The sequence below is a fragment of the Lepisma saccharinum genome, chromosome 2 (assembly GCF_977018435.1).
Source record: "Lepisma saccharinum chromosome 2, izLepSacc3.1, whole genome shotgun sequence".
In the NCBI taxonomy this organism is placed as follows: domain Eukaryota; kingdom Metazoa; phylum Arthropoda; class Insecta; order Zygentoma; family Lepismatidae; genus Lepisma; species Lepisma saccharinum.
The window spans coordinates 149,546,107-149,566,062 of NC_139230.1; the positions used below are offsets into that span (position 1 = coordinate 149,546,107).

The 19,956-nt window shown below is 36.5% G+C and overlaps 1 protein-coding gene across 5 annotated transcripts in view; it reads left to right on the forward strand.

The window, feature by feature from the left end:
* Window positions 1–19,956, forward strand: part of LOC145984143 (solute carrier family 41 member 1-like) — a 251,261-nt gene that overhangs the window by 193,186 nt on the left and 38,119 nt on the right. For all 5 annotated transcript variants that reach the window (XM_083117593.1, XM_083117594.1, XM_083117595.1 and 2 more), the window contains 3 exons: window positions 5,061–5,362; window positions 14,963–15,142; window positions 16,271–16,415. In XM_083117593.1, coding sequence (XP_082973719.1) covers window positions 5,063–5,362; window positions 14,963–15,142; window positions 16,271–16,415 — 625 coding nt within the window. In that variant the 5' untranslated portion in view covers window positions 5,061–5,062. The remainder of the gene's footprint in view (window positions 1–5,060; window positions 5,363–14,962; window positions 15,143–16,270; window positions 16,416–19,956) is intronic.

Below are 19,956 nucleotides of genomic sequence, written 5' to 3' on the forward strand. Positions count from 1 at the left end.
GTGAATATTTAAGCAGTACCGGATATTGGAGCGGTTTATTAAAAAGGAAATAAACTACACAGATCAACTGAAAAGCAAAGTTTTGAGTGATGATTTAGTTGTGCCCGGACCAAATTTCGTGCATGCAGTCCGAGAATTTCATGGCATAAAAAATAATTTTGTTTATGCCTACTGGGTTTGACACATACTCAAACACTTAACTACCATAAATTTTGTGAATGTCGAGAAGAGAAAGCAAGAAGATGTTGCATTGTAGACATTTTATCGGAAATTGCAGGCTCTACCAGGACCCGAATCAGGGCTCTGGCATACCGTGCCATTGCTCTACCAACTGAACCACCGAGCCACCCTTGACCTCGACTGATTTTTCGCTAAAATGTCTGCATAGTACATGTCCTGTGTATGTCAAATCGTAAGATGGTGCCAGTAGAATAAACAAGAACAGAATAAAGGAGAATGAAGAAAACTGAGAGGCATTCCCACCGGTTGAGGAGACAATGTACTTCTGTAGTCAACACTAGCTGCCGCTTCGAGGTGACGATGACAGTGGCCTACTAAGGGAGATTTCACACCGTGTCGCCTGAGGATTTCACAAGTCGAACGTAGGTTTGTGAGGCCACTTGTGTCGCTACAGTGTGAAACGTTGCTGTTGATTGGCTCATTTCAAACTACATGTATCGCGTGTCTCTTCGATCTGAAATCTTACTAAGTCTTGAAGATCCAAGTCACAAGGATGGAAAATTACTGCTTTGTTGATCTTAGGTCCGAAAGCAGACGACAGCATCCTAAAGGATAATATCCAAATCTGGTCCGAGATAAAGAGTGGCGTGCCTAGGATTTTCGGAAGGGAGAGGGTTTACGCATACTATTTTTGGTGGCCAGTCCTCATTTTGTCATCTTTTCCTGTCTTTGACGGTCTCTTTTAAAGGAATACTGGGTCAAAAGGGGTCATGACCTCACCAACCCTCCCTTGAGCAAGCCAAGATAAGTGAGTAAGCATTTGATCATATTGGGACGGAACATTACATGTGTTGAGAACGGAAGGGTTTTCACTGCGCATTAATTATTTCACGATCCAGCTGTATTCGGGAAGACTTTCTTTGTTTCGTGCCGATATATGACAAGACTGCGAAAGCTGTGACAGACAATTTTGAACACTTGCGATTGCTTAGGCCTGAATATGAACAATTTGGTGGGTTTCGGCTTTGATAAGAGCTGCCAAACATGGGAGGACACATCAGTGGTGTTCAGGCTCGAATCAGAGAGAAATATTCGAGAATGCATGGAAACAGAGGAGTCGACTGGAAAAAAATGTTCCGATTTCACGTTCTGATTAAAACTGCAGCCTTAAACAGTGATGACGATTTAGGAGACAGTTGCACTCCAATTTTTTGGCTCCAAAATATGGCATCTTAATGCTAAGCATTGTCTACCAAGAGAAAGTAAACTTTCCTTGCAACCCCCCCCCCCTCCCCTCCCGTTTTGGAACCCAATTGTCACCACTGGCCTTAAACATACTATTGTGAGGTTCTATCTATCCCCCTTTAAAAGATGGTGTTCAGGCCCCCGAAAGGAATTCCTGGATACGTGCCTGGGCACGGGTAACATTACGCACTCAGATCAACTCCTCGATGGCCAAGTCAAGCAGCTTGCTTTCTTTGCCCGTAACTATTCACTAGCGGAAAGGAAAAAGCTCGAGACCAAGCAGCGACATTACGGTTGTCATGGCAACCAAAGTAAGCAGCTACCCTTGTGTGCATGTATATCGCTTCCCATCCATAACTCTGCACTTCCGGATGAATCGATCCGGCAAAACCTGTTCTCTAGGACGCGCGCAACGTAACAGGCTACAACAGACTACAATTCACAGATACAGTGGGGGGCGTGGGAGGCACTTACCCCCACTTGTTGTCACTTTTGCCCCCACACTATGGCCTCTTAATGCTAAACCTTGTCAATCACGAGAAAGTAAACTGTCCTTCCACACTAAGTTCAGGCACCCAATCGCCGGTACTGCACAAATACGTTTTTAATACCAATATACGTGATAAGGATAATTTAATAAAAAACATTTTGTACATTAAAATGTGGTGAAGTGCCACAACACCTACTTCACCTGAATAACCGCCACTGTTTCATATCGTGTTCCATTCAAACGCATGCATTCCGATGTTCATGCAGTATTTCCCCAAATCTATTGTGTGTCTGATGTGGTACATTAGTATGGCAACCTAGTGGAGCGGTAAATATCGTGTACATTAGCGTTTGGTCTATTACTATGTAGCCCGACATCGCCTGTAATATTCCAAGCTCGTTTCTTTATAGCGCCTCCCCAATGGTGTAGTGATTCGTGGCCTTGTAATCAAGGCGTCCTGAGTTGCATACCCGGTGGAGGCACATGGTACATTGGTATGGATCCCACTTTAAACTGTAGGTCCAGTCCCGATTAGCCTTTCTGTGCATAAAGCGGACTTAAAACAACAATTCAAATTGAAACAATTAGTTTCTTTACAATATATGCACTTGGAACGATCTGGTAGCAAGTTGCGCAAACGTTTGGACATTTCGGTCAAACAGCCTGAACTTGATAATACAAAAGACTTGAAACATCCACACACACTACTTTGATCTAACTTGTAGCAGACACTTTCTATGTTGCGATTCTTTGTTTCTCAGCCAGCAGCGACTCAAACGAAACCACACCAAACGAAGTCGATGCTGTATCTAGTGATGCCTCTGAAGGATCAAGTTTGTTGTAAGCTCACTTCACGCTCAGATAGGCTAATCCGAACCACTGTACATGCGACTCCACACGAAATTGAACCGAGACGGCCAACCGATTGGACATGCTCTTATGTGCAGTGATTTCTGGACATAATTTTCCATCGTGCAAGGACAAATAAAAGGATGTTTTTTTTTAAACTTATTATTTTTGACAAACACCCATTTCCAAGTTGTTTTATGCAAATCTGAATAATTTGATTCATGTAATCCAGCAGTATTAGAAACAAAATAAATTACTTTGACAGTGCATTTCTGTCACAGTGGTAACTTTTTCTGAATGCCTACAGCATCTATTCCTGTTTCTATATTTGTTGTTTTGCTTCTCTTTTCTGTCTCTTCGGTTAATTGTGACGATAAGGATGAACGGTAAATTGAAGATATGTATGATGGAATGAGCACAATTACACACCCACGTGTTAACCAGGAAACGAACCTATATCCTATAGTGCCTTACGCTAACCACTACGTTACAGAGACCGGCATATGTAATCTAGTAGGGCAGTTTGAAGAGGACATTCTCTGTTCAAATTTGCTTCAAGTGCATATCGCCGCGGACTCATAATACTCTCAATTTTGAAGTAGAATATTGAGTTAAATTAAGAAAATATAATTATGTACAACAATTTGTGTTATTTTTTGGACACTAAGTATTGGATACATCTTGAGTAATTTAAATGAGCAACAGCTGTAGAATGCTATCAAGATATCTTCTGAACATGGTATGTAAATGAGCCATAAACAGCCATAAAGCCATTTTGTATATTGCAAAAACAAAGTTTTGCTGCAGGCATTATGACTAAATAGCATTATGTTCTACGTACTTGTTTCTTCTTCAGCAAAGATGGGTGGTCACAGGTACCGGCATGTTTTATACTTGCCTGAGAGAGCTAAAGACAATATTCGCGATCCATTAAATTATGTCTAAATTATGAGTAGTGATCCACACACAATAAAGTTACGGGTAGGAAAGTGTAGATATTATTAATTTAGTTTACTTTGCAGTAGGAAATTCTTGAGCATCATCGGAAGTGAAAGTGTTGAACTACCTACAAGGCTCTGTTTACAATGAAGGATGTTTGTGCTTGATATTTAATTAGCCTGTCTCCCTTGGTAATTGTGTGTGTCCGGAGCGTGGTTCGCAGCGTGAAACAGAAAGCAGTGTGAAATAAGCGTGAAATTTAGAGGTACTCAACTGTTTCGAGATTGGGAAACACGTCTGAAGGAAATCTCGAGTGTGCTTCAGTTACAATATCTTGAAGACTATTGTTTCTTTTATGATACAGCATTGTACGAGGAATTCGCGCACAAAAAAATATTCGTTCCTCAAGAAATAATGAAATTGCACAATAATCTATGCACAATTACCTGCTTGTATTTTTTTTAATAATTTGTTTTGTTATCCAACAAGAGTGGAAAGTACTAGAAGGGTACGATACCAATATCACCAATAACGTTAAATTTTCTCGTCACAATGTGTTAAAATAAGCATAACATTTCCCAACAAAACAGAAAAATGAAACAAATGTAATTCTGGAAGCAAGTTGGTTGTTTTGTTTTACTGAGAGTGACAGAAGTTTTTGCTTCTCTCTATTAACGTCAAGTTTTCTCTTTCAAAATCGCCGAGCTTTTAAGAAGGTAGAGCTTTGTTATCAGTGAAAGTTGGTCTAATATTTCTCAGGCTATCAAGACCCAACTTAAAGTAATTTATCCGTTAAAGATTTTTTATTTGATATATCCTTACGATTCAGCACTTAACGTTCACCATTCCGACCCTTCTCACAGACCATTTATTCCAAGCATAGAGTTCATATGTAAATAAATTATTTAGTTTCGGGACATAAATGTCCTATTCAAATTTAATTCTAGCATCTGTATGGCTCGAAAAGGTCCATTACAGGTTACATATTCAATTATCAAGTCGCAATAAGTAAATAAATAAATCTACAAAAGACATAAGTGGAAATTTATGAACAATTTATATACAGTGCTCGAAGTTAGTGGATTCGGGGACGCCAGTCCTCCCCTAGAAAAATAGCTATGCGTAAATCGTCCCCGACTTGTTTCGTTGTCTCAATGTCAAATCATACAAACGTAATCCTCAATCCCTACGCTTCTTGCAAATATCTCCTACCTTATAATTTCTACTTCATGTGCTGTGAAAATGTCATTTGTTCCAAGTACTTATATCCGTGTCTTTAATGTACAAATAAATCTTTCTCTGCTTTTGAAACAAGTCTTTTACGTATAAATTAATGTTCACCCTTCCTACATTCCAGACATGGTCGTTTTTCCGGACTCGGAGAACGGGGTGGCGAAGGCGCTGGGCTCCGAACCTGGGCTGATCAGTATTACCATGTTGCCCGAGGGAGTCCTGGATGAGAAGATGGCATGCGAGAAACAACGCCCTTCCCCACTGAGTGCGGGTAGCAGTTTCGCCACAATAACCTCCACGAACACCGAATCACCACCGCCATCAAAGGAAGAAAAATGGTGGCAAACGGCGATGCAGGTTGCTGTGCCCTTTGTGATTGCTGGCGGAGGAACAATAGGAGCTGGTCTTGTCCTTGGAAGAGTTCAGGTATTTATCTTTTTAACATGTGATGTAATTTCTTATTGGATGAGCTCTACAATTACTCCTGAACAGGAACTGGATAGGTGGACATTTTCTAGCTGCGAAATATATAATTTCCCGTTTGGATAGGTTTCTAATCTGGTGTCCTTGTTCAACCTCTTCCAGCAGTCAGTTGGGTGAAGTTAACAGGAAATCTCTGTTTCTTCTTAATAAATGGTCAGTGTCCATAGCATGCAAATTATAGTTTTCGTCCTTCTTGTCAACATCCTATTGCAATCTAGAGGATCAAGCTTTCATCAAATTTATAATTAAAAATCTGGATACGGTTAGATATTTGTGGCCAAAGCTGGCGTTTCTGAAAATCTAACGTGACTACATGTAGTTACATTTTCAAATTTCACAATGATGTAATGTCGGCTATATGTAGTGTTGCAATGTAAACCTATCTTCCTTGATCCTGTTACCCAAGTAATTACAATTATATTTATGTATAAATTATGTAATTTATGTATCCCTTGTATTTTTTAGCATAACCTACGTCGGTAGTTAAATGGGTCTAGTATTTAGTTTTCATTTCGTTTATCGAGCAACTATATTGCTAGCTAAAGAACGTACACCAATTACTTGCATCGGAAACAAATTAGCATCATTGTAAAATTCACCTAGTTTTTCTTTCACGTGATATTGGCAGTGAATTGATCTCGTTTGAGTGTTAGTAGCTTTAAATTAATCATGCACTAGAATATATTACAAGGTGTTTACCTTCTTGGACTTATTGACTGAGGAACCCTCCCCCTTAGCTCCTCAACTTTGCGACGTTCAATGTTGTGGTCTATCCGCCTTCATTCCCATGCTCATACTAGTGTATCTTCATCTAAGCTAAAACATATGTCGAATGTAAAAAAAAATAATGATTGAAATATTATGAAAAGTTTGCCATGAAAATTTCACATTTTTATATAGTATTTTCTTGATGGAAGATTCATAACAGAACAATCTGGATAATCTGGTTGTCTAAACGTTATTGAAATATCAGCCAGCTGTTATACATTTAATTCGAAATGTTTATACGATGTAAATTACATGTAAAATTTTCTATACTGTGAAAACTGCGTAAAGTAACTACTCTTAAACTAAAGTTTAAATTTGCGTGGAAGATGTGCAATTCTAATCCTCACAAATTTGAGTGTGCCCAGGTAAAAAATCGCCAGGGGCTTTGACGTTGACAAGCGATTTAGTTATTAGACTTGGAAAATATGCGGTATTCTTTCACAAGAAACGCAGTAAAAATTCTAAATTATTTCGTGATTGAATAGTCTGCCACATTTTTAATTACCAGTCTCTATGAGTTCTATGATATTCTACACTCTATCCCGGGTATCTCTGGAGCGAGCGAACGAAAACAAGTCTCTGCGCAAATAGTGATTCGAGAGAGCCCGACCAATGAACTCGTGAGAGGGGAAGTGAGTGCGGCGACCAGCCATTTGCAAAAGCCCGCATTGCTTTGCTCCGCCAACTCGCAGCAAACCCTCCCCCACAAAATCCCGGGACAGAGTATAATACTTAAGTGGCATTCAGAAGAGAATATACATGTGGGCAACGTATTTAGGTTGGGGTCCGGATTCCCCCCCCCCCCACCGAAAGACTTACCTAGTATTAAAATTAAATAATGAATATACAGTTGGAAGTTATTGGAAGGCAAGGATTATATATGGATAATATTGCTTTGAAGGACAGTATCAAAGATTTATGCTTGCACACTACTATTTATAATATGCATAAAGTATTAATGAGGAACTTTACTTTTTACCAACTGGATCTAAGATTCTATTTTGTTATTCAATAAATATTCAGCTCTTTTATCTGTTTGACATCAATTTCCTTCCCAGGACAGTTGTTTTTATACACATTTTGGCAATCTTAAAGACAGCTAAGCTAGATAATGAATTTGTACTGTTATCTCTATTCTTTTACCTTCGTTTTACCTATTCGTGTAATAATAATATAATATTAATAACATATATTTAATTAGTATTTATTTAATATGATTATTTTAATTTAAACATTATTATTATTATTATTCCTTCGACACTTGGTTCGGACTCCCCCACAATATATTTCTAGATACGTGCCTGCTTGTGGGGGATATCTGGGGTGGGGAGTGGAGATTTATGGTGCTACATAAACAGACAACTTTGTAACACAAATTATTGTAACTTCGGTAAGAATTTACAATACCGGAAGGATCTCCAATTTCTTTCCTACTTCTTATACTCACTAAATATCGAGTCCTGATGACGTATCTGCAGTTAAGATTTGGGGGTGACGTCTAGAAATTGTACATGCACGTGTACAAGTTGTAAAATAACGTTCTTAATTACTGCGATCATTCTCCACACACAAACATGGGAACCATGTTTGATGATATGAACAAGTGACGTTCTCGAGCGTTCATTTGAGGAAAATGGCGTCTTGCGTGAGGGAGAAAACATTGCTTGCCGCTCTAGTGCTACAAAACTAACATTTAGTTAATGTATGTGCTCGCAATTGGCCCGCAAACCATTCTCTGATATCCCCAGGAACCATTTTCGGTAGGTTAGGTTAGGTTAGGTTAGGTTAGGCAAGCATAGTTAAAATTTAGTTCTTAAAACAATGCACATATAGCTCCAAAAAAAAAAACAACCGAAAACCACTTCATTCAGCTTATTTTCCAATTTCCAGACGTGACCCCCACAATTTAACTTCAGATTCGTGATTACGAGGCCAACATTACTTTGTATAACGAATATGAAAAAAATTGGAGATCCTTCCGGTATTGTAAATTCGCTCCGTAACTTCTATGCAGTGTTTTTTTTCTTGGGAGGGGGAGGTTCCGGTACCCTTCAACTTGTTTTTTTATTGTGTTCATCATCAATTACTGCAAGTACTCACAGTAGTGCATAAGCTGAGAAACAGAGATTTTGCAGTTCGCAACTTCCCTAAACAAATTGCACTTCAGCTCTGCATTGTTGTTTCTTTTATGGATTGTGCTTTGTTGTCATTCGCTAGAACCAAATCCTGGGAAAGTCCTTCGCAATTTTCCGTACACGGAAAATATCAAACATGTGATACATTGTCATCAGAACCCACAATGCCATTTTAAAAATTATTTCTTCCTTACAAGATGAAAGAGGTCAATGCTTAATTATGTAACGGTTTTCTTCCTTTTGTGTGCTAGGTCTAAACCTTTCCCTTGACTGTGAGAGGCGCAGTAAGGTATTTCTTCTTTCATCTCCTCATTGCAATATCCTCGCAATTTCTATTTCTACCAACAAGTATAGTGTTGTTATTAAAAAGAAAAATACATTTGTTATTACCTATCCATCATCATTATCACCATAATTATTATTCAAATTTACAATTAGTTTTCAATCATATAAAAATAAACATTAACAATATTCATATTCAATTAAGTGGGTTGTACTGGTTTCAATGAGTATCTCTGACCATGAAGTTTGTTTATACATTTATAATTCTTGGTGGGGGAGGGTGTAAAAATCTTTAAAATGTTTGAAATTGCCTCGCAGAAGACATGTTCTTGACAATGAATGCAAAGTTACAATTTTCAACCCCAACAGTTCTTCACACCTTTTTTAAAATATATAAGTCCGAACATAGTAGGCGAGACATTTAGAATTCTCGTAAAACAGTAAGTTTTGATATAGTTTGGTTCAGAAAACTCACGTACTGTGTATTCCCACTGCGTATTTACAAACTCTAGAGTGTTACAGAACCGTAGGGATATAACGCTTTCTTATCGTCTGTTCGCACCGGAAGTGTTTAAGTTCCGTGTCCATCGTTGTTTCCTTGTTTGTGTACAGGAAAAGGATGGAAAAATCACACTCTAATTATTTAATAATCAAGTTTGTAATCAAATTGATGAAGTGATGAAAACCAATATGAAGCCGTCGAAAAATAATGAGAAGCTCTGAAAGTTTTAAACAGATCACAGAAGAAATTTCATAATAAATCCATAAAATAAATTCTTGAAATATACTAAAAATGCCATTTCTGTATAATCAACGATGGGTGTGACATAGGAAATATAAAATAGTACTGTAATTACGACGGTTGCCTTGAAACAAAATTTGTTTACTTTTTAATACGTGAAGATATTATTTTCTGAAACTTTACATGATTTCAAATGAGACGGTGGGGTTTTATAATGAAGGAAATATATAACTGAAAATATGTTGAACGAACCCTATCGTATGGCAAATAGTGAGAATTGAAAAATAATTATTACAAAAATTACGAATAATATTTAAAATTTAAAATCCATAAAATGCAGGAAATAACATCTTGGATCAACTTTAGAGCACTCCAAGTGATAATAAAATTTGCATGTGAAAATATGGGAAAATTTAAATTTATGTGTCCGCTGGGCGTTGTTAGGAGAGGAGGAGAAAGAATGAGCCTCACTCCCCAATAAATTTCATAAAAATATCACTGGGCGAACCACCGGCTGCATTGTATTATTGTTTGCAATAAGCTAAATATCAATGGTCGTAAGTACATTAAAATGTTTGTACAGATGGGATTTTAAATCTGACCTTCATTCACTTGAAAATTTTGATTTTCTGTTTTCAAAACGTTAATGAAAGGTTGGCACAAAGAAGAAGGAGGGACGAAAATCAGCCTGAGTTTAAAGGTGTTACTTATTTTGTTGGGATGGATATCTGAAATCTGCACTGTTAATTTAAACCCTGCCTTCAAGCATTTTCTTTAACAGCAATTACCTTAAAGGAACACTGTAGATAATGAAACGCATTAATTCCGGAATGACGGCCAATCAGAAATTACATATCGCTAGAGTTTCTGAAGCACTATAGAGTTTGTTAATACGTTTGTACCAAAAGTAATTGACCGTTGGTAGCAACTTATTAAAAATATTATAATATTCCTTCAACGTACAGTCACCGGCAATAAAAATGGGACACCTAGATCCTGAAATACTCGGTTCCCTGTAAGGAGTTAAGTGTGTTGCCTAACTCTACGGTGATTAGTGGATTTCAATGGCACCTTCTATCACAGCCGTTGAGTTAGGCAGCACACAAAACACCTTGCGGGGAAGCGAGTATTTCAGGATCTAGGTGTCCAATTTTTATTGCCGGTGACTATACATTCACTCCTGAAAAACAACTTTATGTCTTCTTCCACTAGCTCAGTCGTTAGGGCATCTGACTACCATGCGAGAGACCCGGGTTCGAGAACCGGTGGGGAGAACCGGGACTTTTTCAACCTGTTCAAGCGGCTTCGGCGCCCACCCAGCGTCGTATAAAGTGGGTACCTGGAAGAAACTCTGGGAGGTGTGGGGTAAAGGCGGCCAGGGGCGTGGTGCTGATCACATCAGCCCCAGTTCGGCCGAGATCAAGAAAGTGTGGGGCCCTAACCCCACACCCCCTATACGCCTTCATGGCGTGGTGCAAAGCACAGGGGAGCACTTTACTTTACTTCCACTTTGATTGGTTTATTTTACTTCGCTTTTTTTGCTGCTTTTGGCTAATGGAAAAGATGAGGATAAGTGACAATTCGTAAACTGACGTCAGCTTTACCTTTCCTCATATCATTTGATAAAGATCAACAATGTCCAGTGCCCAATGAAAGGAACGAACGAAGGTCATTGAACGCCAGACGGAATACGCAAGGAACCCGCGGCATACTGTGTGCTGTGCAGACGAAAGCAGGAAGGACATTTCTCCAATGGGACATGAAAATCGCTCATGTGAGACAGAGCTCATCTTAGGGACGGGAGGTATGGATGGACAGAGCCACCTCGTACTACAGGAGATTACACGGAGTTGGCATGCTTCTCAATTGCTCGTTGGCAAACTGCGGCCTCTTTTTAATGCTTTGAAGTATTATCTGTAGGTTCGAGTGATACAAGAACAAGACAATATTTTTTTACAAACACAGATGGGTCGTTTCCTATTAGGCCCTAGATTATCCTAAATGTACACTACCAGTGCAGTGCATTTTTCCCTACAGTTTATGATAAGTCTATTTTATTGTCAGAATTAAGTTACTCCTGCACACTGCAACACGCCATGAAAGCAGGAAGCTATCTGGATATATATTTCTGGAGACATCCTTTCGATTCCAATCACACATATCTAATAATAACATCAATAATAATAATAATAATAAATATGGGGTATTATTAAAATATATTAATAATAATCTTCTATTATTAATATTGTGTGAATTGGGATATAACAGCACACTTTTATCAAGATCACTAATCAACACAACAGTTCTGCCAGGATATTAATGATACAATAGAAAAATTGAATTATTAGGAAAACAAGAAGTTTGTTAGTTTCGGCTGACAAGAAGTCCCTGATTATTATTTTATACTTATTTATTGTATTGACAGATACTATCAATTCAAAAGTGATTCATCCCAGTCGAATCCTTATTTTCATGTAAGTTTGATGGGAATAAGTAAACCTCATATGACACGAGCCCCATGGAGGTAGATTGATTGATTGACTCAGCTTATTTACTTCGTTTTTCTGCCACTTTTGGCTAATCGCGAAGATGGGGATGAATGGTGATAAGATGATACGGATGAAAGGACAATCACAATGTGGACAACACAACATGAGCCCTACAGAGAATTATACCGGTTGTGAGTCCACACACCAGACCCTCACTAGTCTGCTAACTGCAGTCCAGGGTGTACTACGTGGAAGGGAGATTGACATTTTGGTGTCTACAAAAAGGGTTATCCCCATCCTGGAAGTAGAACCTCACACATTCACAATCTCAACAATTTGTGGACATGATGTAATCAGTATCATGCTATGGCCACTTTACCCCTCTCCCCAGGGTTCCTCCCAGGTATCCATTTTTTATGTGCTGGGTGAACCCCAGAGCACTTTATGCTCGGGGATTGCTGGAAATATCAAACTCCGGGAATAAAAAACCCAGGTTTCCTGCATAGCAGTTAGGCCCCCTACCAACTGTATCATGGCGACTCTCAGTCAGTATCAAAATGTAATTAATTTAGAACATATTGTGATTACGAGGGACACTGATAAATTCCACAGTAATTAGTGAAAATTACAGGCGTTTGAGATTCAGTGAAGTTTAGGATTTTATTTCAATTAAAAATGTATGTGCGTTGAATTATTGGGTTATTTGTATCTTCACCTAATACAGTGTCAAACCCTTTGACCAACAAAAGGTAGAGGACAGAACATTGATGAAAATGAAGTAATGATTGAAACTAATGTTACAAAGATAAGTTGATTACGAAGAACAAAGAGAAACATCAAAATATCGATTCCATTCATGTGATGAAACGTGGGACTGAAGAAATGTGCTAAGTGCACGTAAGGATAAAACAATGTTCCATAAAATGCAGAATCATGTACAGGCAGTAATTTAGGTATATCTATACACATATTTTTAATAATTACCTTTCTGTTTAAAAATGAATATGTTACTTGGTGTTCATTAGATTTGAACATTGCATGTAACATGCAGCATTTCCATGTGGGTTGAACCCCTAACCTGCTATTAAACCTAACCTAACCTACCTACATTTCTGGTTACTTGCTCTTGGTAGTCATAGAAACTTCTGAGCTACAACGAAAACACGGAACATAAATGGTGTAGTTACAATCACAAGTGTCTGTGACTGTGCAATATTGAATAGTAATGATATGAAGAAATCTAATGCGAAAAACCAAAGCATAAAACAAATTGGTGTATTGCATGCCAACTATATAAAGACTAGTACAATTATAAAAGACTGACATAGCAGCATACTGGTCAAGGGACAAAGATACATTTTCCCATGGGCTCCCACTACAAGATTAATTTTTGGTGGCAAAACAACAGTAAAATACCCAATTTTGATACGAATTACTGTATAAAAGTAATCATCTAGGAACCGCATTATCATTACTGATGTTGTTTCTTTTGACATTGTTACAAGCATCATCTTCCAAGGTATCTTAAGATTGAGATTAGACAGAAAGTGAAATCTGTATTGCTTTGACATCAATATTTCGAGTACATATTTTAAAAATGAGTAGGGTGAGGATATGAGAGGAAATCTTCACCTCTGGATGCTAAATCTCTTTCCTGGTTGCAAATTTCTAACTCTGGAGATTATATGATAAAGCTACCCATGTACCTTACCACATGCCATGAAGACATAAGGAGTTATTAGAGTCCCACACATCTATAATCTCGTCCATTGCAGGAGGTGAGCCACTGCACGTGGGAACATAGTATGAAAAATTCCCTTCGGAAATCACCCACCCTGATAATCTAATGCAGGTTTCCCTCATGGCAGTTAGACGCCCTACCAAATGGACCACCACCAATTTTTATACTGGGTGTCCAGTTAAAAGTAGCCCAGCTCAAAGACATTTGTCTATGAGGCAAATGACAGCTATGTTTCACTAGTAAAATGGAATAGTCCATTGTAACGTGAACCATGGTAGGTACTCAAGGTCATCAGTACAGACACTTAATTTCTTTTCATAATTCCTGGCATGTAACTGTTGATCGGAGTGGAGCTACTTTTACCTCAAACACCCTATGTAACATTCCCAGCAAGTTCCATGTTGTGATTGGACACAAAAGATCTCATGCTTTAAGCTGTGTTACCAAAAATTCTTGATTAAAAACAACCTTTCCTATTGTTTAATAAAAGTTTGGAATAAGTTGGTGAATGTTGAATTGAACAATTTTTAATTCTCACTACATAATTTATTTGTTTATTATCTCAACTTGTAGAGGAATTTAGTGAGACAGCATTATGCATGATCAGGACATGTATTAATCATATTATAAAATAAATATTCTCTCTCCATTCATCCAACATGCTATAATACAACAGTGTGGTCGTTTCAGCAGTGTGTGATGCAATTTCTAATGTATAAAGCTTTATTAGCATTTAGGAATGATGTCAGAGAGTGCTCACTGGCCCCCCCCCCCCCTTTCTATCTACCTATCTATCTCATGTTCCCACGCATTCATCATTTATGAAAATTATGACACTGTCAACACCTTCCCCCTTAATATGTTTTTTTCCTGGAAACACCCTGCTTCCATGTCATTTAATTAAAAATGTTTTGCAAATACACTGTAAAAAAATGTTGCTTAGCAGTATCTTACCCCTATTCCTTCAATTAATGTTCAAGCTGCAAGTAAAACAGTCAGAAATTAACTAGAATCTAGTGAACAAAGGGAAGGGAGATGCAGAGGAATGGCATTCCCCAAAGCTTTGCAAAATCTTCAGAAAGCACCTGCCAGCTGTCTCATTTTCACCATGTTAAAATAGAGGAAGGTCCCTCAATCTAACTCCAACTCTTGACTAAATAATTTCCCAGTTAATATTTTCCACTTCAGATGCTGCTGAATGACAGAAACTAACTCAGTTACTTTTAAAATGCCTTTCTAAACACTATTCTTTATTTCTTTCGTAACTACTAATATGTTGTATACTAAATCTAGTGTACTGATTGTTTTCTTGTCATTTGTTGAATAATATTTTACTCTGATTATAAACATTGTAATACATTTTGAAAACCGTTTCTATTCTTGCAGTTTTGGCCAGTGTTTGAGCAAGTGTCACAGATTTTCATTTTAGTACCTGCATTACTAGGACTCAAGGGAAATCTAGATATGTGCCTAGCCTCTCGACTGTCTACTCAAGCAAATTTGGGGAATATGGAATCTGGAAAGACGATATGGAAAATGATCTATGGAAATATAGCTTTAGTTCAGGTATTTCTGCTCTATTCATGAAACATTTTCAAAATAATTGTGGTGGATAACTTATTATTTCAAATAATGATAAAATATAAAATTTTAGAAAACAGCCTGTCAACGTTGCCTACATTCTGGAAATTCCAATCTAAGAACTATTGAAGTTTGAAGTTTGTTTTAAGTGTATTTTATGCCAAATAGGCTAATCAGGACTGAACCTACAGTCTAAAGTGGGGTCCGAACTACTATGTGCCTCCACTGGGTATCGAACCTGAAACCTCTTTCATTACAAGATGACAACATTACCACTGTGCCATCAGGAAGGCTCTCTAAGAATTATTGAAGTGTTGCATAGGTAGCATAAAATTTCCCTGTTCTAACATGTAACTATTCACAATACCCAGTGCTTGAAGTGAGGGGGAATCCAAGTGGATGATATCCCCGCTAAATTTTTGTCAAAAAATATAAAATTTCTAACAACTTTTTTGCAAAGCACCATCCCAGCTGTCTCATTGTCATCATGTTAAACCATAGGAGCATTTCCCCAGCTAAACCTAAGACTCCAGCTAACATTTTCCACTTCCAGTACTGACAATACCTGTATATAAGTTATAAAATATATTATAAAATGGCACAATAATTGCAAAAATTACAATTTCATTTGTAGAGCAATATTGATATCTTACTTCATGTTTAATTGAAGACTAAAATTTGTAAACGCTGTAAGTGCCAAAATAATTCAAACACCGTTTTCCATGTTAAACTGTGCAATGTGCCATGCTTTATAATGTGGTAAACGTGAAAAGTGGCTGGTAGCCCTCTAAGTAGTTCAAAGGGCGTGTAAAGAGGTCACTAGTGTGAATGTTCTTACGGGCTGATGTGCGGTATGATGCAATTTCCCAACACTTTTGCTTTTGGCACCTACAACGTTTACCACTTTTAGTCCTCAATTCTGTTGCAAGTAATAGTTTATTTATAACACTATTGAAATTATTGTTGAACTTTTATTGAAATGTTGCATTACTATTTGCTTATTTTTATAGAAAGTTTGGAAACATTGTCTTGTTTATAAATATTGCTAATTTCTTTGTGTGTGTCTGATTCATTATTCCGCTATGCAACACTGTTTCTTTCCTTTCATTGCAGATTCAAGCTACGGTTGCAGCTATTTTAGTAGCACTTTTTGCTGTGGCTGTTGGAGCTGCAGTTCATGGAACATTTGAATTTTATGTAGCAATGTTACTAAGTGCATCCAGTGTTGTGACAGCAACAACAGCGTGCTTTGTTCTTGGTATGTTGTGTCTACAGAGGGAAATAGAGCAAACAATGTGGCAGGTTACACTGAAAAGAGAGAGCTAAGAGAAACTGCAATCTTACAGATGAGTAGGAAAAGGAGCAGGATCATTAGTGAAATTCTAAAGAAATGGAAAATACCCAACATGAAAATATATGCAGGTTTTTGTTTATATAACTGCATTGTCATTATGTTGGCCCAAAAAACAAGAAAAGCAATCTAAAACATCAGAGAATAGTAATAGAGGAAAGCATTAACAGTGTAGAAATATTTCTTGCAATTAATTATATTTTCATTCCAAAGGTGATCAAAAATATCACTTAGCAATGATGTGAATGACTTCAAATTAAAGAGAACAGTTATAAAATATGCACTAAGTACTTATATTATTGATATTGCATTGCTTTTACCTCATGAATAATAGAACTAGATTCGTTGGTGTTCACATTATTATATTATGTAGTGAACTGACAGGAATATAAGTTTAAAAAATCAGAATATCTTTGACTATAATTTATAGAGAAATATGGATTATTAAATTGTGCAATAATTGTGGAAAAAATTGAAGTACCCCAATTATTTCATTGTGAAAATAAAGAAAATGAGGGAAATTAATCAGAAGCTTGGTTCAATTTTCATAGAATGTAATTCAACAATCCATAATTTCAATTTATTTATTGTTATCAAGTATTCTGTTGAAGGAGCACTGGCAATGTTGAATGCAACATTATCAACTTGCCAAAAATATATATTCATTCATTTATAATATTTTGATATTTGTGTGCACAAGTTCCTGATAATAATAATTGAAATTGAATATCTAGAAGGCTGTTTACACCATATATGTCTATTACAAATTATTAACATTGTCTGATTTTATGAAATTCAGGTATAACTTCTTTGCATGCATTATTGTATCAAAATAATGCAGAAATACAATAATCCTGATGATGAATTAATGCATGCATATTTGGAAACTATATAATAGGAAATGGAAATATCCTATAATTGAGCTGATGTGCAAAAGAATTTACTTATTTTCTATGAGATCTTTATTGTAGATAATTTTTAAAACAATGAGCAGATCTTGAAGAAATACTCATGAATCATTAAGATCAAATCATTTGAACGATATGACTTGAGTCAGAAGAAAATATTCAGACTTATTTTGGAATACCATCTGAAGTGTATGAAACTGCAGGTCTTTTAGAGTTGAAATTCTTACAGTTAGCTTTTAATTTGCAACAACTTATCTTAAGTTAACAATAGTCATCAACAGCAAGGAACAGAATTATCATCTTAAATAGAAGTTGTCACATTTACATAAATTCCACATGAAGGCTTATTTTACAACTCAAGAGCAATATAAATAAACACGTGAATAGTGAATCTAAAGTACTCATAAGAAATAAAATTATATAAATGTGGGAAAATTTTAGTTCAGGGTAAAATTAAACTGAAATAACAGGATTTCATGGAATTTGGTACTTCAGAATTTCTAAAGAATAGAGCAAACATTTCATCAGAAACATCAGTACAAGAAAAATAATCATAACTGGAAATTACAGTTGCACAAAAGATGGAAGAGGAACTCCAAAGATACTATTGACTTCAGATCAGGATAATAGATTTGAAAGATGTGATTTAATTGTGATGCAAAGAAGAAAACAACCAATAAATATTAATATTAAAATCTTAATTATAGCACATAGTTTTCTCTGGTGTCAATAAACCGAAATGTGAAATTCCTGACAATTTAAGACTAACAGTTCAAGCAAGAGGAACCACTAATATATTGATATTTACAACATAATTTCGATCAGATTTTTACCTGCTTAGGATCTGTAGATATTGTTAAATAACTTTAATTATTTAAAGTGAGGAAATATTAATTTTATGCTTCCACTATCATCAATACATAAATATATTATGTATATTATATTATATAAAAAAGGCAGAAAAGTCATATTTATGGAATTTGAACTTAATAAAGTTTAAGGAATATGCAGTGTACACGGAAGGGAGACCTGATCAAAGGATGCTAGAAAACACAATTTAAGCACAGCAAAGAACAACAACAAAATTGAAATTAATTGCAAAAGAAACTTAGCCTGATAATGATAAGAGAAATTTCCTACTACAAAGGAGAATCCAGTATTTAACTGTGACTTTTGAAAATTTGCACTCCTACAAGTTAGTGCCTCAAGAGCAAAATTCTCCCAATTATGTGTGCCAAATAGAAAAGCACAACTTCAGAAATAAAACAAGCAAGAAGGACACATGCAAGAATGTGTGATAAAAATTTTTTGACAACATGCAAATTATGAAAGAACATGTGATGATGGAAGAGCTGAAATGAAAATGTTGAAGAGGATTTTGAAAATAAAAAAATAGTGGCAGAGATTGTAAACTCAGACACAGTAACTGGACATGCATTATGGTGACACTCTCTCTTCAAGGAGAAATTTAATGTAGAACAGAAAAAAGAATCTCAACTTTAAAATTATCCCCCAAAAAATATATTTTAGGAGGTACATTGAAATGTTGAGGATTGCAATCAAAGAACAATTATTGAAAAGGAAATTATATTCTGGAAAACAACTACGAGAGAGCATGTATATAAATAAAAGTGTGATTTCCAAGAATGCCCAAAGATATGGCAAGAATATAATTACTGTCATACTGCTTTTAGTTCACTCATAGTGAAACGCATAAGGAAACAGTTTCCATTTAACCATTACAAATATCCAAGGATCTGAATTAATAACTTGCATTGATTCAATGTTATTCAATTCAAATATTTCATATATTCGTCAGATGACACATTGAGCTGTGATTTCCAATCCAACTTGTAGGTACAGTACTTTATGTAGTATTTTAATTCACATGTTTGTGCTGAAAGTTAGTGCAATTATTGCTTCTGTTGGTCTTCTATAAATGCTATGGGTTAGCATGATCTTTGGAATGTATCAGCAACTTCTTCTATCAAGAAGAGTTTGAGTTTCTATTCTGTACTATATTTACGACAGGCATAAGGTGTCAGATATTAGCACTGGGGAAGGATAGCATCACCACACATTTCTCCCACTGACTGCTGCTGTCCCCCTTTAGAAAAACTCCTGCAGGCAGCCTTGCTGTCAATGGTCTTCATTTCACTCTACGATAGTCCACAAACATCTGGTGCATGAGCCATGTTTCTTCACAAATTTCACAACTTCATCATTTACAAGTGTGTCAATGCTAGGGCTACCATATTTTGAAATGCTAAAAAGAGGACATTTTCTTTGAAAGCCACACACACACCATCAATTTATTCACAAACACGAAAACATTACATAAATACAATTTGTCATCATTAAATAAAATTATTTTATCTTCATGTTCACTGCCAGGTTTTGTGAGTCAGTTTTGTAGATGAAGCTTCACCTCTGACGGATCTTTTGTGCTTTTCGCACTCCACGTGTGCTTGCAAGTCTAGCCCTCCTTTGTTTGCCAGACACATATGTACTGGGTTTACAAACCATACACTAAAATCGTC